The sequence below is a fragment of the Mobula birostris genome, chromosome 2, assembly GCF_030028105.1.
Source record: "Mobula birostris isolate sMobBir1 chromosome 2, sMobBir1.hap1, whole genome shotgun sequence".
NCBI lineage: Eukaryota > Metazoa > Chordata > Chondrichthyes > Myliobatiformes > Myliobatidae > Mobula > Mobula birostris.
This window is the reverse complement of record NC_092371.1, coordinates 212510649-212529509: the sequence shown is the minus strand read 5'-3', so window position 1 is coordinate 212529509 and position 18861 is coordinate 212510649. Positions and strand designations below refer to the sequence as shown.

At 37.4% G+C, this 18861-nt stretch overlaps 1 protein-coding gene across 1 annotated transcript in view; it reads right to left on the bottom strand.

Annotated features, from left to right (window-relative positions):
• Window positions 1-474: 474 nt before the first annotated feature.
• LOC140194044 (uridine-cytidine kinase-like 1) overlaps window positions 475-18861 on the bottom strand; it is a 76013-nt gene continuing 57626 nt past the window's right edge. Inside the window, exons 9-15 of the mRNA XM_072251412.1 lie at window positions 18618-18716; window positions 13742-13835; window positions 13524-13586; window positions 11389-11511; window positions 10860-10967; window positions 8548-8704; window positions 475-2828 (exon numbers count right to left, since the gene is read on the bottom strand). Coding sequence (XP_072107513.1) covers window positions 2752-2828; window positions 8548-8704; window positions 10860-10967; window positions 11389-11511; window positions 13524-13586; window positions 13742-13835; window positions 18618-18716 — 721 coding nt within the window. The 3' untranslated portion in view covers window positions 475-2751. The remainder of the gene's footprint in view (window positions 2829-8547; window positions 8705-10859; window positions 10968-11388; window positions 11512-13523; window positions 13587-13741; window positions 13836-18617; window positions 18717-18861) is intronic.

Genomic DNA, 18861 nt, shown 5'->3' with positions numbered 1-18861 from the left:
TTTGCTTCCACGGATTCACAAGCTCCTCTTATGCAAAAGAAACTTTTCTTAGAAACATACAGTACGGAGTCTATGCTGTTCACGCACCCACTTACATGAAAACTACACTAATCACATTATATCCTCTTTCCCATCAACTCTCGCCACTCTACCACTCACACACCGGGAAACTTTGTAGTTCACAATTAGAATAACAAACTGTACTTCTTTGGGATGTGGAAGGAAACGAGAATACCCAGGGGGCGAAGAGAATGTGAAAATTTCTCACATACCACGGTAGAAATCAGAATTAAAAATCAGGCATCAGTAACGCTAGTACCTCCACTCTATAAAGCTATAGCACAACTTGAACTTTTTTGCAGAAAGACACAGCTGCAGCTGACAAACAACTGTTGGTCAAATGTGAGATTTCCTGTCATCAAGTGATTTTGTAAATTGATTGATACAAAACACAATATTGAATTTATTCTGTTGGGATTCATTTCACACAGACCAAAAACAGATACATGGGTAGCCTTTGCATCATAACAAAATATAAATATAACAAGGATCACAGAAAAACAATGTCAGTGAGGGTTAGGGAAATTAAAATACAGGTAATTGCTTGATGGAAAAACAAGGTCTTAAAAAGGGAAGCATCTTTGAAATTTATCCAACTAAACTCACAGTTGTAACACAGAATACAAAATAATACAACATGAAAACACCATAAATGTCATTTCAAAAAAAATTGTAAAATGGGTTTTTAAAAAAATTTTTTAGAGTGCACTTTAAGAGTGAAATTTAAGAGTCTGCACCTCAGTAAAATTTACTACTTCAAAATTATTTAATAAATGTCAAAAATCAAATCCTTGTAATATTTGCTATACATCAATAAACTATTATAAAATTTTCAACCAAGTACATTATGTTACAAGTTCTGGTACAGTTAAGCACCATAAAATGCTTCATTCAGATTTCCATCTAGATCTTATTCTGTGTGCTCATCCATCTGTGTTGTGCAAGTCACCTTACTGGAATGAGAATGAATTATATCTATCACTCATTTAATGCACTGCACATGTACTATGAACTTTATGATACAGAAAAAGTGTAGAGTTATAATACAAGCACATATTTATGCATATCATGCACACAAAACTTTTGACATTTGAACATTTTCATATTTAAGGTATCTTAAGACATCATAAACAATCTAGGAGTTCTGCACATTAATAACTTTATCATACAATCTCCCTCCTTTACCGCACATCCTCCCCTAACTGAACACAGTCTAAGACTAGCTGCTGTTGCCTTTCAGATGAATATATTAACAGCAGCATCCTTGGACTTTAAAAACATCAACTCCAAACTGCTAAACAATTAATTTCAAATAACCTATGGACAAAATTGATTACGTTTATATCAATAAATCTTTATCAGTACATATCAACATCCAGTTAAGCAATAATTCATAGTGCACAATACTTTGGGTCCATTGTTTTCAAGTAAAGTTCAGTCCTGACAGATTCACACCTATTTCCTAAGGAATACAATTAAATTTATTTGAACAAACTGAATTAGTTAAAACAGATTACAAGTTCAACATTATTAAGTATCTAATGGTCCAATGGATACAAAATAAAGTATCAGGAATATTTTATTGGCATATCTTGAGGATATGAAAGAACATTGAGCTGAAATTCACTGGCTCTCTTTTCACAGATGTTGGTTTACCTGTTGAGAACTTCCAGCATTTTTATTTAATATTTTCAGGATCTGCAGTGTTTTTGAACACTTTTTCTTACAATACCAGAACACAGGCATAATTCTGAGGCTTTGAACTACTGAAGTATCCTATATGATCTGTATTACTTGCAAACAACCTTATCTCCGTCTATTAAAATGAACTCATTTGTATCTTAGCATAATCAAATCAAAATAAATTTATTCTGTTTATCCTATCTAGTCTCTAACTGGAAACTGGTGAAAGTTTTGTACATTTTTTTCTAGCCAATTCCTGTCCCTCTTCATAATGGCAGAGCATTTAACACCTGAGATCTGAAACATCATTAAAATAAGCAGTAATTGTGCACTTAAGTGTTCTATTAGAGTACTGATAACTACTTAGGAAATGATTTATGTAATTAACAAAAATTTCCAATTTCATGCAGCATCTCAAAAATGGTAGTGAATTATTTTTGTTTTTTAAGCAAAGCCACATAAGATACATTAGTATCTTCATTTAATCTGGGGAATATGCCACATCATTTGCTGAATTTGATCCCAAGTAAAATCTTTAAGTCAAAAATTTACCCAAAAAGCAATTTATTGGTTGAATAAATGCCATGATAAAGGTAGCCAGGAAATTACAATTTACAACTCCCTGAATATTTAGTTTATTCTTTGATATCTACAGGCCTGCTTTCAAAAAGGTTCAAACTTACATTTTCAAATTGAGGCTATCCACTAATTCCCCACGTCACTGATAAACAGTCAGGATTATTAGATTATGTAGAATCAGACAAAGTTTACTTGACAAATGCAAATTCTGGATGCAAAAACCTTAACCTTAAAATACACAGTAGTTTCTGGTTTAGAGTAGGATCAATTAATGATAAACCAAAACATCTAAACTGAGAGCATCTGAATTGTTCAACTCGTTCTGGTACTTGTTCTAAGATGTTCTTTCTTCTTTCTTTTTTCTCCGCAGTTGCTAACTTTTCACAGCCTCACTGCCTTCCCAAGTCCCTTGGAATCCCAGATGAGAAATCAGTAGTCCATGCCCTCATCACTCTCATACCAATCAGATGGTGCATCAGTGCCAAAGTATCGATCTCCAAAGTTACCTGAAATTAATGTTTTTTTTGAATTTTCATTAAAAGACCAACATTAAAATTTCAATATTTTATTGCCAATGCTTTCAGTGCACATTTTAGTTCATACAAAGAAGTTAGCTGCAGGCTTTACACTACTTTCCTTAACTTTCATTTAGTTTATTAATATAGATAAAAACTGTGAATAAAGATGCAAAAACAGACCATAAATGACAACAGTCAGATATACTAAAAATGAATCACAAAATAAATGTCAAACATTTTCTCAGCTTAAAAGTACTGACAGGACTTCTAAAATTTGTAAATACAGTTCTAACGTTCATATGTGCTCTGCTTTGTCACATGCCTTAGGGTAACAATTATTCTTCCATGCTTCACATAAATAGCTCATAAGATCTTCCAAACTGGAAATATTGGGTACCAATTTATGTTCTGAATAATGAATGTCTTATAAAATTCCTCTTTAAATCTAATTTCCTGAGGTGAAAGTTCTTTAATTAGTTTGGTCATTTTCTCCCCTCATTCTTTCATTGGCTTAACCTTAACATGTATGCATTTCAAAATAAACTTGGAAAAATAAAACTTCTCTCACTGTTATATCTCATAAGCACTAACAATTACAAGCAAATAAATCTTTTAATGTTTGCTTCAGAACAATGATAATTTAAAAATAGACATGCATAAAAGCAGAAAAAAATGCCAACTGAGTTGACATCTAACACCATTTACCAGTAAGTGATCACTACAAGTGAACACATACTCTGTTGATTGGTGTGATGGTGGTGAGCACTAACCCCTCTTGCATGCCAATGATGTTACTTCCTTTGTTTCAAAGGTGATTTGTAATGGAAATCCTTGACTATATCCCTGTGAATGGGAACCTTTCTCCACCATTATATATTAGCTTTATTGCAAAAGGATTTGATTAGAAGTATTAAGGGATCTTGCTTCAAATGTGTTCAACTAAGACCATATTTGGAATTGTGTACATATTTGGCCTTTCTTCCAAGTAAGGATAGACGCCATAGAAGGACAGCAGTGAAGATTCATCAGATTATGCTGTGAAGATTCACTAGATTATATGGGTCTCCATTCTCCTCAAACCCTGTTTAATGAGAATTTAAAAAATATAGACCTATACAATCAAGCTTGAAAGAGTTGAGAGGTTATGACACTAAAATGTGTATATTTCTTACATGGCTAAATGGGATGTTTTCCATGGCTGGGATGTCTAGAACCAGAAGTCAAGAGTGCCAAAGATGATGATAATTCAGGTCAGTGATAAGAACATAACAAAAAGCAACATGGGTAGGCTTTTCAGCTCTTTGAGTTTAATCAAGTTTCTCTAAAATGTTCTCTAATTCTTATAAACTGTAAAGGAGAGGCCCAGTCTACTCAACATCTTCTTACATAACAGACACAGGAACCCAAGACCAATATGTTGAATCTTCCTTTCTCTGCACTTAACTCTATTTAAAAAAAAATTAAGATAACCATTTAAAAAAAAAAACATTTTGCTGGCTTGCCAAGGCCCGATAGAGCAATCTTACTTCATTTGCCTTCCTATTTGCCTCCTACACTTGTACGGGGATAACCTAATATTTCCCACATTGTTCCCACCCTGAGAGTGGTGAATTTATGGACTTTTGTCCACAAGAGGGCCGTAGAGGTTCAGTCATTGAATATATTGAGAACATTTTTTTGTAACCGAGGTGGAAGCTATTCTCCCCACCAATTCAATGCAATCTCTCAGATCAATCCTATTATTACATTCATCCAAGATTGTCCTGAAACCTTTTCTGTTACATATGACTGACTTCCCCCATTACCCACCTGAATAGGGTATAATTTACAGTAGCCAGTCAATTCAACAACCAGAATGTCTTTCGTACTTGGGAGGAAACTAGAGCATGAAAGGAAACCCATGTGATTATTGGAGAAACATGCAATGTCTACATAGACTGTGCCAGTCATTGGAGCTACCAGATAGCTATCCTACCTGCAGCACAACTGTGCAAAAGCAACAACAGATAACTTTTAGGTGCTGAGAGAATCAGGGATTATGTCAGCACTGGAAAATGGCACTGCAGTAAAACATCAACTATGATCATCTTGAAGCACAAAGCAGGCAAAAAGAGCCAGGTAATCAATTCCTGCTTTTATTTCTCAGGTTCCTGTACTTCTTTATTTGGTTGTTTTGACAACTGTCTTATACCAGTGTACAGGCAGCATCCATAGAAAACAGTACAGTTGACGTTTTGGTCTGAGACCCTTCATAGAGACACTCCATAGATGCTGCCTGGCCTGCTGAGTTCCTCCAGCATTTTGTGTGTGTTGCTTGGATTTCCAGCATCTGCAGATTTTCGCTTGTTTGTGATCATACCAGTGTCCTCTAGGTAATTAGCACCAAAAATAATTTGTTTTTACTGTCACTCATTATATTGAATACTTGAATAAAATTTCCACATTCTTTTCAGGTCTTGAGAATAATTCTTCACATAACTGAAGCTCCCCACTAACATTATGCTAAATCTCGTCTTCTTCCTTCCAAGGCCTGACATATTCTGCGCTTTCTCCCATAGTACGGTGTCCAGAACTGGACACAACTCCAACGGACAACTAATGAGCATCCTGTCAATCTTTAGTATATTCCTTGCAAGTCCATGGATCCTATATTTTGTTTTAAACAGCCTCCAAACTTGTCCCATGTCTTCAAAAAAATGTGTAGATTCACTCATCCATTCTGCTACTGCACCCTTTAAAAATTCTAACAATTCATATTGCTTCTCTTCAATCTTACAACTGTAGTGTAAAACTTAGTAAACTTTGTGTCCCACAAGGCTTCATTCTCAGCTCCCTTAGACACTCATAACCGTATGGCCAAAGAAATTTGCAGATGATACCACCTTAATAGGGTGCATCTCAAATAACAAAGAAAATTGGAGTATACAGTGTCTATAAAAAGTATTCACCCCCCCCAGAAGTTTTCATGTTTTATTGTTTTACAACATTAACAGTGGATTTAATTTGACTTTTTGCCAATGATCAAGAGAAAAAGACGCTTACGTGTCAAAGTGAAAATAGGAAAACAGATCTCTACAAAGTGATCTAAATTAATTACAATTATAAAACACAAACAGTTGATTGCTTAAGTATTCACCTCCTTTAATATGGCACACCAAATTATCACTGGTGCAGTCAAGCTGTTTCAATTGACTGTAGTGAAAATACACCTGTATCTGGAAGGTCCAACAGATGGCAAGTCAGTATCCTGGCAAAAACTACACCATAAAGGCAAAAAAAACACTCCAAACAACTCCTCAAAAAGGTTATTGATATACACAAGTCAGGAGATTGATACTAGAAAATTTCCAAGTCACTGAATCCCTTTTGGAGTACAGATAAGTCAATCATCAAGAAAGGGAAAGAATATGGCACAGCTGTAGATCTGTCTAGAGCAGGTCATCCTCAAAAACTGACTGACGGAGCAAGAACGGGACTAGTGAGGGATGCCATCAAGAGATCTATGACAATGCTGGAGGAGTTACAAGCTTCAGTGGCTGAGATAGGAGAGGCTGCACATATAACAACTGTTGCCCAGGTGCTTCACTAGTCGCAGCTTTACGGGAGAGCGGCAAAGAGAAAGTGACTGTTGAAAAAAACTGACATGAAATCTTGGCTACAGATTGCCAGAAGGCACGTGGGAGGCTCGGAAGTCAGCTGGGAGAAGGTCCTAGTGTCTGATGAAACTCAAACAGAGCTTTTTGGCCACCAGACTAAACGCTATGTTTGACATGAGCCAAACAATGCACATCAAAAACACACCATCTCTACCGTGAAGCATGGTGGTGACTGCATTAAGCTGAGGGGATGCTTCTCAGCAGCAAGCCTGGTAAGGAGGGTAAGATGAATGCTGCAAAATACAGAGAAATCCTGGAGGAAAACCTGATGCAGTCTGCAAGGGAACTGCAACTTGGGAGAAGATTTGTTTTCTAGCGAGACAATGACCCCAAATATAAAACCAAAGCTCCACGGGAATGATTTAAGAACAACAAAATTAATGTCCTGGAGTGGCCAAGTCAGAGTCCAGACCTCAATCCAATTGAGAATTTTGTGGCTGGACTTGAAAGGGGCTGTTTACTCATGATCCCCATGCAATCTGACAGAGCTTGAGCAGTTTTGTAAAGAAGAATGGGAAAAATTGCAGTGTCCAGATATGCAAAGCTGTTAAGAGATTTATCCACAAAGACTCAAGGCAGTAATTGCTGCCAAATGTGCATCGACTAAATACTGTCTTGAAGGGGGTGAGTAATTATGCAATCAATTATTTTGTGTTTAATAATGGTAATAAATTTAGACCAATCTGTAGAAGTTTATTTTCATTTTGACACGTGTCTCCTGTTGAGCAGTGTCAAGAAAAAAAGCAAAATTAAATCCAGCTTGATTCAATGTTGTAAAACAATAAAATATTAAAACTTTCGGGGGGGGGGGTGAATACTTTTTATAGACACTCTAGGAAGGAGATAGAGAGTCTAGTGACATGGTGCCATGAAAGCAACCTTTCCCTCAGTGTCAGCAAAACAAGAGCTGGTCACTGACTTAACGAATTGGGATGGCGCACATGCTTGATTATATCAATTGGAGCTGAGGTTGCAAGCTTCCAAGATCCTAGGAATGACCTGTCCTGGTCCAATCACATTGATACTATGGCCAAGAATGTTCACCAGTGCTTTCTTCGGAGGCTAAAGAAATTTGGCATGTCCCTTTGACCCTCACTAATTTTTAAATCGATGCAGCATAGAAAACATCCTATCTGGATGCATCATGGCTTGGTATACCAACTATTCCATCTGTGGTGACAAAAAAAAACTGCACAATAGTGGACACAGCTCAGCTCATCACAGAAACCTGTACCCTGTCTACACTTCTTGCTCTCTCAGCTAAGCACGATCAAAGGTTCCATGCACTCTGGTTATTCTCTCTTCTTCCCCTCCCTTCAGGCAGTAGATAGAAAATAGAAAAGGCTGAAAGCACGTACCAACAGGTTCAATGACAGTTTCTATCCTGCTGTTAAGACTATTGAATGGTTCCCTAGATGCACCCTTGACTTCAGTGTACCTCACTATATTGCACCCAATTGTCTCCTTGCAGTGCACTTTCTCTGTGCAACCTTAACATTTGTTTTCTTTTTCCTCAATTCATTCCTGACGTAATGATTTGATCTGTATTAACTGTACGCAAGATGAGTTTCTCACTATACCATGGTACATGTACACCAATTCACAATTTACATTAAATTTTAACAAGAGGATGGCCTACGGCACCAGGCAACTTCTAAGCTCCTGCTGTGCTCCCATCTTCCTCACTGTTTACAGTATTCCTGAGCTTCATCTGCTTTGCAAATGTCAATGTTACGTTTGGTCCATGTTATCTTTTATGCAAGAAAAGGTAACTAATAACTATCAAGGAATACCAATGTACAAAAAATTCTAGAAAGTCAACCTCTCACACCTTGCAAATGCATACATACCACAGCCAGTCTCCTGTTAAGTTTTTAAGTCTTTATCAAATCCTTCACATGGTACTTGATCAAGCGACTTCTGTAAACTTTTTTTCAAATATATGAACTCCTCAAAATCTGAGTGGTTACAAATAAATTAAATGGCAAGGGAGTGGGGGGGGGGGCAGAAGAATACCATTTGGTTACATTTGAATTGATATATAACCTTACCTATTCCAGGAATAATGTGGAATTCATCATTTACTTTCTTGTCTACTGCTGTGGTTATGATGTTAACCTTGGGAAAGGCATAAGCCACTGAATGCACTCCCATTTCAGCCATCAATAATGAGAGTAGAAAAATTTTATCTTCCTGCACATCATGATCCTAAAATAAGTCAGAGTAATTTTATGCAGTGTGCATTTTAAATGCTATAACACCAAATATGTTGCCAGGTACAAATTGACAAAGCAAACTTTTCTGCAAACTAAAGTTAATTTTCAAAATTTTCAGAGACCATTCAAATTTTCAGAGTATAGATAACAATTTTAAGATAGCTGGAAGTCAACTTTATACAGTAAATCAGAAATAGGTCATTTACAATATTTTCAGATAACCACTTGGCTCTATGAGAATCTAAACTACAAATGACTATACATTATATTACACCCAATGTACCAAAAGCCTGTCTGCCTTATTAACCAATGCGATTTAATTCTGGGCCCTGAGCTTTGGGTGAGTCAAGGAAATAAATTCAGATACCTCACATTACATCAAATATTGAGAAAAGAGAAAAGATGATTACAAAAATAATTCTTTAAAAAATACTATTGTTTAATATGCATATTATGACAAGACCAAGTTTACCTAAAAGGGATAAGCTTAGTCTTATCAAAACATTCCGAATATCAAAATTTTCACTGATTGATATACAACTCTAATATCTTAAAAATAAATCTCCAATTCACTGTGTAGGCAATTAACACTTCAAACAGATTTATGGCCAAACCCAATAGTTGTCACATGCAGACTCAGTCTCACTAAACTGAAACGTGCCAACTGAGATATACCAATTGAATTGAAAACCACTGACTAATGATCACATTTTATCTTACTATTTTAAATTAGATAGGATATGACAAAATTAGTGAATTCTGTTAAGAAAGTTTTAGCATATTCATTGATGACTACTATGCATTTCTTTAACATTTTCATATAAAGATTTATGCATATCCCAAAGCACTTTAAGTATATTAGAACACAACAGAACAGGAACAGGCCTTTCGGCTTATGATATTGTACCAAACTAATTAAATGCCTTATCTAAACTAATCCTTTCTGCCCACACAATGTCCATATCCCTCCATTCTCTACCATTTATGTAACTATCTAAGAGCCTCTGAAAATATCTCTCTCATCTTTGCCTCTACTACAACCCCCAGCAAAGTATTCTAAGCACTCACCACTGTGTAAAAAAAAGCTTGCCTCACCCATCTCTTTTGAGCTTATGCCCCCCACCTTAAATGTATGTACGCCAGTATTAAACATTTTGACCATGGGAAAGAGATACCATCTGTCTACCCTACCTAGGCCTCTCAATCTTATAAACCTCTCTCAGATTTGCTGCTCCAAAGAAAACAAAGTTTGTACAATTTATTAAGAAATACCTGCCCAACTCCACATAGACATGCCCTCTAATGCAGCATCCTCCTTTCCTATAGTGGGGTGACCAGAACTAAATGCAATACTCCAGATGTGGCCTAACCAGTCTCTGCAACTTAAATTTGTTTCATTTTAACATTTTGCCATTCTGATGAAACGTCACCAACTAGAAACAACAATTGCTTCCCTCTCCGAGATTGCTGTCTGATCTGTTGAACATTTCCAGCATCAGCATTTATCGCTTTTAGATTGTGTTCCACTCCCCCAAATCTGCCTCAAGAACTTCAGAAACTACTGAGCCCTTTCACGAGAAAACAGGTATGCTAATAGAGACCTGATTTACTGTACTCACAGAAATTCATAGAGGTGTGAAATACCCTATATTGTTAACCCCTGTCAACACATTAAACCTATTTCTTTTTTTGAATTGTATGATTCAAAATAGATCATTTACCAAAGAAGTTTTTCCCAAACTGGTTGTTCAATGAATCATAAACTACTGCTTGCACTTTATGATTTATTGAACAACCAGTTTGGACAAAACTTGTTAAGACTTGCACTTGTCTTCCACAATCAAAACTTCCAAGTTACAAGTTCCAAATTATTAATGAATGTAAAGAAATATTACTGCAGATGACAACTCCTGGTATTTTATACCAAAATTTTACTCCATAACTATTTCAAACAATAAAGAAAATTAAATTTACCATGGCCATGTAAAAAAAATTAACAAGCAAAATATTTTAATGTATAGTAGAATTAGATGTTCCCTTCTTAAAACGTAACTTACACTTAAACATTAATTTACCAGAGACTGCAATTCATATCAGTGCATAAATTCTACAGCAGTCTATACCTAACTAACTAAATGGATACTCACCAAAAGGACTCGAACTGCCATCATAGCAGCAGCACCTGTTGACACTGTACTGTCCATCAAAATTACATAATCTTCACTGATATCCTTAGGTAATCGAAGATAATGTAGCTACACAAAAGCAAGAAATTAATCAATTTACAGCCATTAAAAGACAGCTTTCATCTTGTAGGGAATGCAGTTACATCAACTGACAACTATCGAAGAATTAGAAATCAATTACGGTCTTACAGAAAAGTAAAGCCATCAGGGATATTGCTACTTATATTGGGGCAATGAATAATCAGATAATGTAATCCATGTCTAGAAATGTTTTTATTTTGTAACCAGTGCCTTAACAGCTGATCTATCAGAGGTTAAAGATTAATTAGAAGAACTTGAATGGTTAGAAGAGTATATGGTTTAGTATGTTAACCATGCTTGCTTCATCTACAATTTGAAATGTTAAATCATATTATATCATAATCAAGGCATGGCAATTATTCCAAGATTCCCTAAGAAAAACGTTCTAGAATTGACCAGCAGTCGGTACCTCAGGCTCTCCTGTGTCATGATTTGTCTGAATAAGAATCTTTCCTAATCTGATATCCTTGCACACTGCTGTTAGTGCCTGCTCCATTGTTTCACCAGCACGGAGAATGGAAACTCCTGTTATCTGAAGAACAAGGAATAGTTTATAGTTACAGCTTAGTCACATACAGGAACGTTCACAAGTCAGGTGTTTGTAACTCAGGGGCAGCCTGTAGTAAGCTGTCCTTTTTTTTTTATTTCTGCTCTCTCCAATTCAATCTCTAATCACACATTTTCATTTAAACATTACCAAGTCATCTTCAGTAACTGCTCATAATTCATTATCACATCCAATCACACCTAACAGTTATATAGTAGTAACAGGTACAGTCTGTATATGCAAGAGAGTATTAGGTTATTTGGTTTATGATAGAAACTTACTTGCATTTTAAGGATCAAATGAGATTTAAAGGAATCAACAAGCCAAATCCCTCCTGCATTTTTGCAGAGGAATATTGGTCATTTTCCAATCATTATTCTGTATATCTCCAATCAACAAGTCTGATACTGCAATATGTAAGTCAGAAATGAACTGAAGTCAGACGTCTTATCACAGATGTCTGGTTAAGAACAAGTGCTACACCTCCTCCCTCATGACCATTCAGGGTCTCAAACAGTCCTTCCAGGTGAGGCTACACTTCACCTACGAGTCTGTTGGGGTCATCTACTGTATCTAATGCTCCCACTGTGGTCTCCTGTATATCGGTGAGACCAGACGTAGATTGGGAGACTGCTTTGCTGAGCACCTATACTCCATCTGCCAGAAAAAGTGGGATCTCCCAGTGGCCACCCATTTTAATTCCACTTCTCATTCAAATTCCGATATATCAATCCATTGCTTCCTCTATTGTCACAATGAGGCCACACTCAGTCGGAAGGGCAACGCTCTCTATTCCGTCTGGGTAGCCTTCAACCTGATGGCATGTACATGGATATCTCAAACTTTCAGTAGCTGCCCATCACTCCACCTTTTCTTTCTTCCATGGCCTTCTGTCCTCTCCTATCAGATTCCCCCTTCTCCAGCCCTGCATCTCTTTCACCAATAAGCTTCCCAGCTCGTCCCTTCCCACCTCCGCCCCCCCCACCCCGCCTTGGGTTTCACCTATCACCTACTACCTTGTGTTTCTTTCTCTCCTCACACCATCTTCTTATCATGACTCCTCATTTTTTTTCTCCAGTCACAATAAAGGGTCTCGGTTTGAAATATCGACTGTACTCTTTTCCAGATATGCTGCCTGGCCTGCTGAGTTCCTCCAGCATTTTGTGGGCATTACCCATTTATATTAATGTTTTTAATTATCTTATTTTATGATATAACCTATTCCATAACTTTTTTTGTTGTTCCTTTCCATGCATCAGGTGGCAACCCTGCCATTTCTTTAGCATTTTCATCTGTTTTTTTTTCCACAAGGCCGAGTTGCCAGCTTGACATGGATGGAAAGCGTACAGGGAGCCGGCCGGATTTGAACCTGGAACCACACGCCTCAAAGTCTGGTGCAGATGCCACTACATCATCAGCTGGCTAGTAACTGTTCTATGGATAAAATAAAATCCTTTTAACTTTCTTCCTTATTTAGAAATTAATCCTGGAGCTGAAACAGAAAACCCACATCGTCCGTTATTTAAGCCTGTCCATAGTACACAATTTGTCTGGATTTATTCCTTCCATTATCTTTACAATCTTGTAATTAGGTAATTAAATATGTCGAAATTCTATTTGTCTAAGTAACTTTCCCCATAAATTCCTGATCATGTTTTACTTAAAAAATAAGTATTTTCATCCTATAAATACCTAATACAAAATATCAAGCAATGCTGAACTAAAACCTTATTAGAAAAGCATTAAACCTCACATAATTTGTAGAATTCCTCAACTAAAGTAATATTGTATTTCAGGAACATTTAATGCAAACTAAACATTAGGCTTTTTCTTAAAAAAAAAAGTGCCCTAATTCACAGATCTAGCCAAATGTGATTTACAGATTCTTATTACCAGATTCTTGTTCTGCAGTGAAATTTTACTCTGGTAATTTGAAATGAACATTAGGAATCAGTAAATTATGAAAACATTGTAGACAATAATGGCATGATACTCACCCTTTTTCCATCAAATCGTTTTCCTTCGTACAGTTCTCCTTGAGGCGTTTCCACTGTAACAGGCTGGGAAAATTCATTCCAGAAGGAAATCAGAAAACACTTAAAGAACATTTTTGCTTTATTATTTTGACTGTAAATACTAATTTATACATTAATGGACTACTAGCCTAAAACAGGCTTCCTATTTTACCACTGACATGCACACTCAGTAAACTCACCTTGAGTGGCAGAAAGGAAAGGGCATGCTCAATCAGTAACCTCATTAGCCTTTTTGAATAGAAGATGAACTCATCTCGACTTGTTTCTTTATTTCTGTGCAATGAAAGAAATTATTAAAATTAGCTGAAGTTCCTTCTATTACATGTCAGATTTAATCAAATGATATTATTTTTAAAAGTATCCTGTAAACCAGCCCTTCTCAACCTTTTGTCATGGAGGAACCCTTAAAGATTATCATATTTACAACTTATGGTATGTTACTGTAATCAGTAAGTTGTAGATAAAATAATCGTCAATGCTCTTTTAAGTAGAGAATTAATTTTTAGGCAACCTTACTTAAAAAAAACAGGTAGTTAAACTTAGCTTATCTTTCTTTCCCTTTCATAAATTTTAAAAACTCATGAGGTAAACATAATAAATTTCTGTTAAATAACTGGCTTAAGCCAAAATGGGACTTAATTTTTCTTAAGGCAGACTCAGTAGATTTAATTTTCTGCCATACCGGTAGGGTTTGTTTGCTCCCACAAGTCAGTCAGAGGTGCCCAAGGGGAAGTTGAGGGAAGTAATTTGGGAGGGAGAGGCTGACGTCACAGCTCAAGTTGGGAGAGTCCATTTAATGCTCTGAAAACGCACAAAGCTCATCAGCCTACTACCCTCCCCTCAGTGCAATACTGCACTCACCATCAGCCTGCCGCCCTCCCCTCCTTGCAATACAGCACCCACCAATTATCAGCTTACCACCCTCTCCACCGTGGAATACAGCGCACACCAGTTATCAATGGCCTCCCCTATCTTGCGTCAAAAACTAAGAATGGACACAACCAAATAAGCACGGTCCTGCTGCCCACCACTGTGAGTGTTAGCACCATATCTTGCGCCAAGTTCAAAAAATAAAAAATTTTTTTAAAATCATGATCTCTTGTGGAGCCGCTAGCAACCTCTCAATCCCTCTTGAGAAACCCTGTTGTAAACATTAATTGAAAACTATGTAACATATATTAAGATTCTTATTAAAACAAGTATGCTCATGTGTCTACTATAAGAAAAACACTGAACAAGAATGGTGTTCATGGAAGGACACCAGTGCTCTCAAAATAAAATCACCGTTGCACCTCAAGTTTGCAAAAGACCACCTGATGTTACAAAACATTTCTGGGACAATGGCCTGTGGACAGATTAGACAAAAGTTCAACTTTTTGTCAGAAATGTCCACCGCTATGTTTGGAGGAAAAAGGGTACTGCACACCAACATCAAAACCTCATCCCAACTGTGAAGGTTTGGGGCTGCTTTGCTGCCTCAGGGCCTGGACAGCTTGCGATTGTTGAAGGAAAAATGAATTCAAAACTGTATCAAGACATTTTACAGGAGAATGTCAGGGTAGTGGTCTGATACCTGAAGCTTAATACAAGTTGGATAATGCAACATTACAATGATCTGATACACATGAGTAGATCAACAACAGAATGGCTTGAAAGAAAGAAAATTTGTGTCTTAGAATGGGCATGTCAGAGTCCAGACCTTAGCCCAATTGAGATGCTGTGGGATGACCTAAAGAGGGCTGTTGATGAAAGGTAGCGCAGAAATATTGATGAACAGAAATCGTTTTGTATGGAGGAATGGTCTAAAATTCCTCCTCACCATTGTGCAAGTCTGATCAGCAGCAATAGGAATTTGGTGGAAGCTACTGCTGCTAAAAGAGGTTCACATACTTTCTCCAGTCTAGACTGTGAATAATTAAACAATGTGTTCTACAAGGACATAAAAAAGTACAATTGTTTGTGTATTATTAGTTTATGCAGATTGTGTTTGTCTATTGTGACTTAGATGAAGATCAGACCACATTTTATGAGTAATTAATGCAGAAAACCAGGTTATTGCAAAGGGCTTACAAACATTTTATTGCAACTGTAGCTGGGAGTGATCAATGGAAAAGATCAAGGAATATCATAGGAGAGAAAGTGGACCATGGGAGAAAGAAAGGGAAAGAGGAGAGGCATTAGGGGAAGGTGAAGGGTAGTTGGGGGGTGGGGGGAGGGAGATGAAAGATAAAATTACCAGAAGTTGGAGAAATAAATGTTCATGCCATCAGGTTGGAGGCTACTGAGGCAGAACATAAAGGTTGTGTTCCTCCAACCTGGGAGTGGCCTCATTGTGGCAGAAGAGGAGACCGTGGACCAACATGTTAGAATGGGAATGTAGATTGGAATTGAAATTGTTGGCCACTGGGAAATGCTACTTTTTGCAGATGGAGTGAAGGCGCTCAACAAAGCGTTCCCCCAGTCTATATCAGGTCTCACTAATGTAGAGGAGGCTGCATCAAGAGAATCAGATATAGTAGATAACCTCAACAGATTCACAGGAGAAATGTTGCCTCACCTGGAAAGACAACTTGAACCCCCGAATGCAGGTGAGGGAAGAGGTGAATGGGCAGCTTTAGCACACTTGCTGTTTGCAGGGATAAGTGTCAGGAGGGAGATTAGTGGGGAAGGATGAATGGAGAAGGGAATCACAGAGGGAGTAATCCCTGCAGAAAGCAGAGAGCAGCAAGAAGATAAACATCTGTTTGGTAGTAGGATCCCATCAAAGGCGGCAAGGTAGGGTGGTGGTCAGCACAATGCTTTACAGTACAGGTGATCTGGGTTCAATTCCCAGTGCTGCCTGTGAGGAGCTTGCAGGTTCTCCGTGACTGTGGATTTCCTCCAGGTGCTCCGGTCTCTTCCCACAGTCCAAAGACTTACTGGTTGGGAGGTTAATTGATCATTGTAAATTTTCCCATGATTTGGCAAGGATTAAATTGGGGGATTGCCAAATGATATGGCTCAAACGGGCAGAAAGGCGTATTCTATACTGTATCGCAACAAATAAATAAATAAAAGATGGCGAAGTTGTAGAAGCTCATGGCGTGGTAGGTAAGGACAAGAGAAAGAGAGTTGGGATTACAATTCCCAATAAGAACAACAATGTTCTTATTAAACAGCACTTAAAGGGCCTGGTTAACTATACCATTTTCAAATTATACACACATGAACAAATTTACAGGAAACGGGATCAGGGACAATATACCGATATAGACTGAGAAATGGATACAGGACAGGAAACAGAGACTGGGAATGAACAGTTAATTTTCAGATTGGAAGGCCATGGCCACTGGAAAGCTACAAGGATTGAATAACATTCACAAGATATGACTGCAAAACAACCAGTGAACACGAGTTCACGGCAGTGCGAGTTGTGAGGAGGTTTCAAGGAGATGTAGACTGATTAATTGAACATTTGGGGATGAGGAATGGTGAAACATTATATGGAAAAATGTAAGGTCATCCACTTTGAAAACACCTACCAATTTCTCTGAAACTTGAAACCTCATGTTTCTATTTTTTTTAAAGGGTTTTTCAGGTTTCTATTTTATTTTTAAATCCAGAGTGATCTTGTACACTAATCATTTAAAGTTAACACATGAAATAGAACAACCGATTAGGAAGGCAATCAGTATGTTAGCTTGATGCTATATCAGCTCAGGGTGTTCTGGAGCTCAGAGTTCGATTCCGGTGCTGTTCTGTAAGGAGTCTCTGTACGTCCACCCCATGGAATGCATGGGTTATCTCTGAGTCCTCTGGTTTCCTCCCACAGTCCAAAGACGTACTGGTTAGGTGAATTGGTCATTCTAAATTGTCCTGTGATTAGGTTAGGGTAAATCGCATCTGTCGGAGTTGCTGGGGCGGTGTGGCGCGAAGGGCCAGAAGGGCCTACTCCATGCGGTATTGCTAAATACATAAAAGTACAGCTCAGAGCGTCAGAGTTCAATTCTGGTATCCTTTGTTAGGAATCCCCGAGGAATGTATGGATTTTCTCTGGGTGCTCTAGTTTCCTCTCACAGTCCAAAAGGCGTACTGGGTAGGTTAACTGGTCATTGTAAATTGTCCTGTGAATAGGCTGGGGTTAATTGGGGTTTGTGGGAAGGCGTGGCTCAAAGGGCCTATTCCGTGATGTATCTCTAAACAAAATATATAAACTGAAAGTGCAGCAAAGATTCACAGATATATCCCTGGAAAGGGGAAAAAACCCTCCCATTCAGTTTAGTAGAATGAGTGATGATCTCACTTAAACATACATCAACTCTTGTGGACCTCAGGAGGAAACGCGCAAGTATGATTCTTCCTTTAAGACATCTTGAAACCTAAGTTCCCTTGGCAGTGAACTGTGGAAATCTGATCTCCTCATGAGAAATGAAGACTAGTACAACACACAATAACTAAGCAAAAGTTTCCCTATCAAAGTGAATAAAAACATTCCACTGAAGAGAGGCTCCATCAGTTCAGAAGGCAAATTTTAAGAGTGTTTATTTATGTCTCTTCTAGTCAATTATAGCAGTCGGCAATTATAATCCAGGACAGTGCATTCCTGATCTCAAATTTCCCAACAAATACACCTTAAACTTTATAAATATGAGCAACATTACTGTTCAGCACAATGGTACCAATAATGTGTAAAATTCAGATATCCAGACTTTATTCTATATACCAGGTCCGCTGTCCATGACATACAACTACAGGATAAGTTGATTCTTTTATGAACCTTAGTCTCATGAGTTCAAAAGAAAGAGAAAGTGATTTCATGCTACAGGGGCTAGAAACATGACATCTGCTTACCTTCATTTCTTTAAATTCTGATTTATATCTTTTAAACCTTCAAGTTCTTAAATAGTAGTTTATTGTGCCCCAGCCTTGGTAATAACATACCAGACTTTTTCCCCCTTTATTGTGTCCTCATTCCCTGCATGGAAGGGACACTACAATTCTTCCCCTTCTTGGTAAGAATCTCTACTCTTGTAATTATACACTTAATAAAAACTTTAAAGCAAGATCTATAATTACCTGATAATTGTATGCATTCCTCTAACTTGTGGAGTGCTTTCAAGAACGCTTAACTTATCTGGCAGTGGTTGACCTTGGTGGGCAGATGCAAGGGCTGCTCTGTGAGGGATTAAAGATAACACCAAGTGAAAATTGTTACCTGCAAATAAACCCTGAAGCAAGTATAATAATCTAATTTTCTCTCTGTTGGCAATATTTTGGATAATATAGCAAGATTCATCATCCATTTGAAGTAGGTACTGTA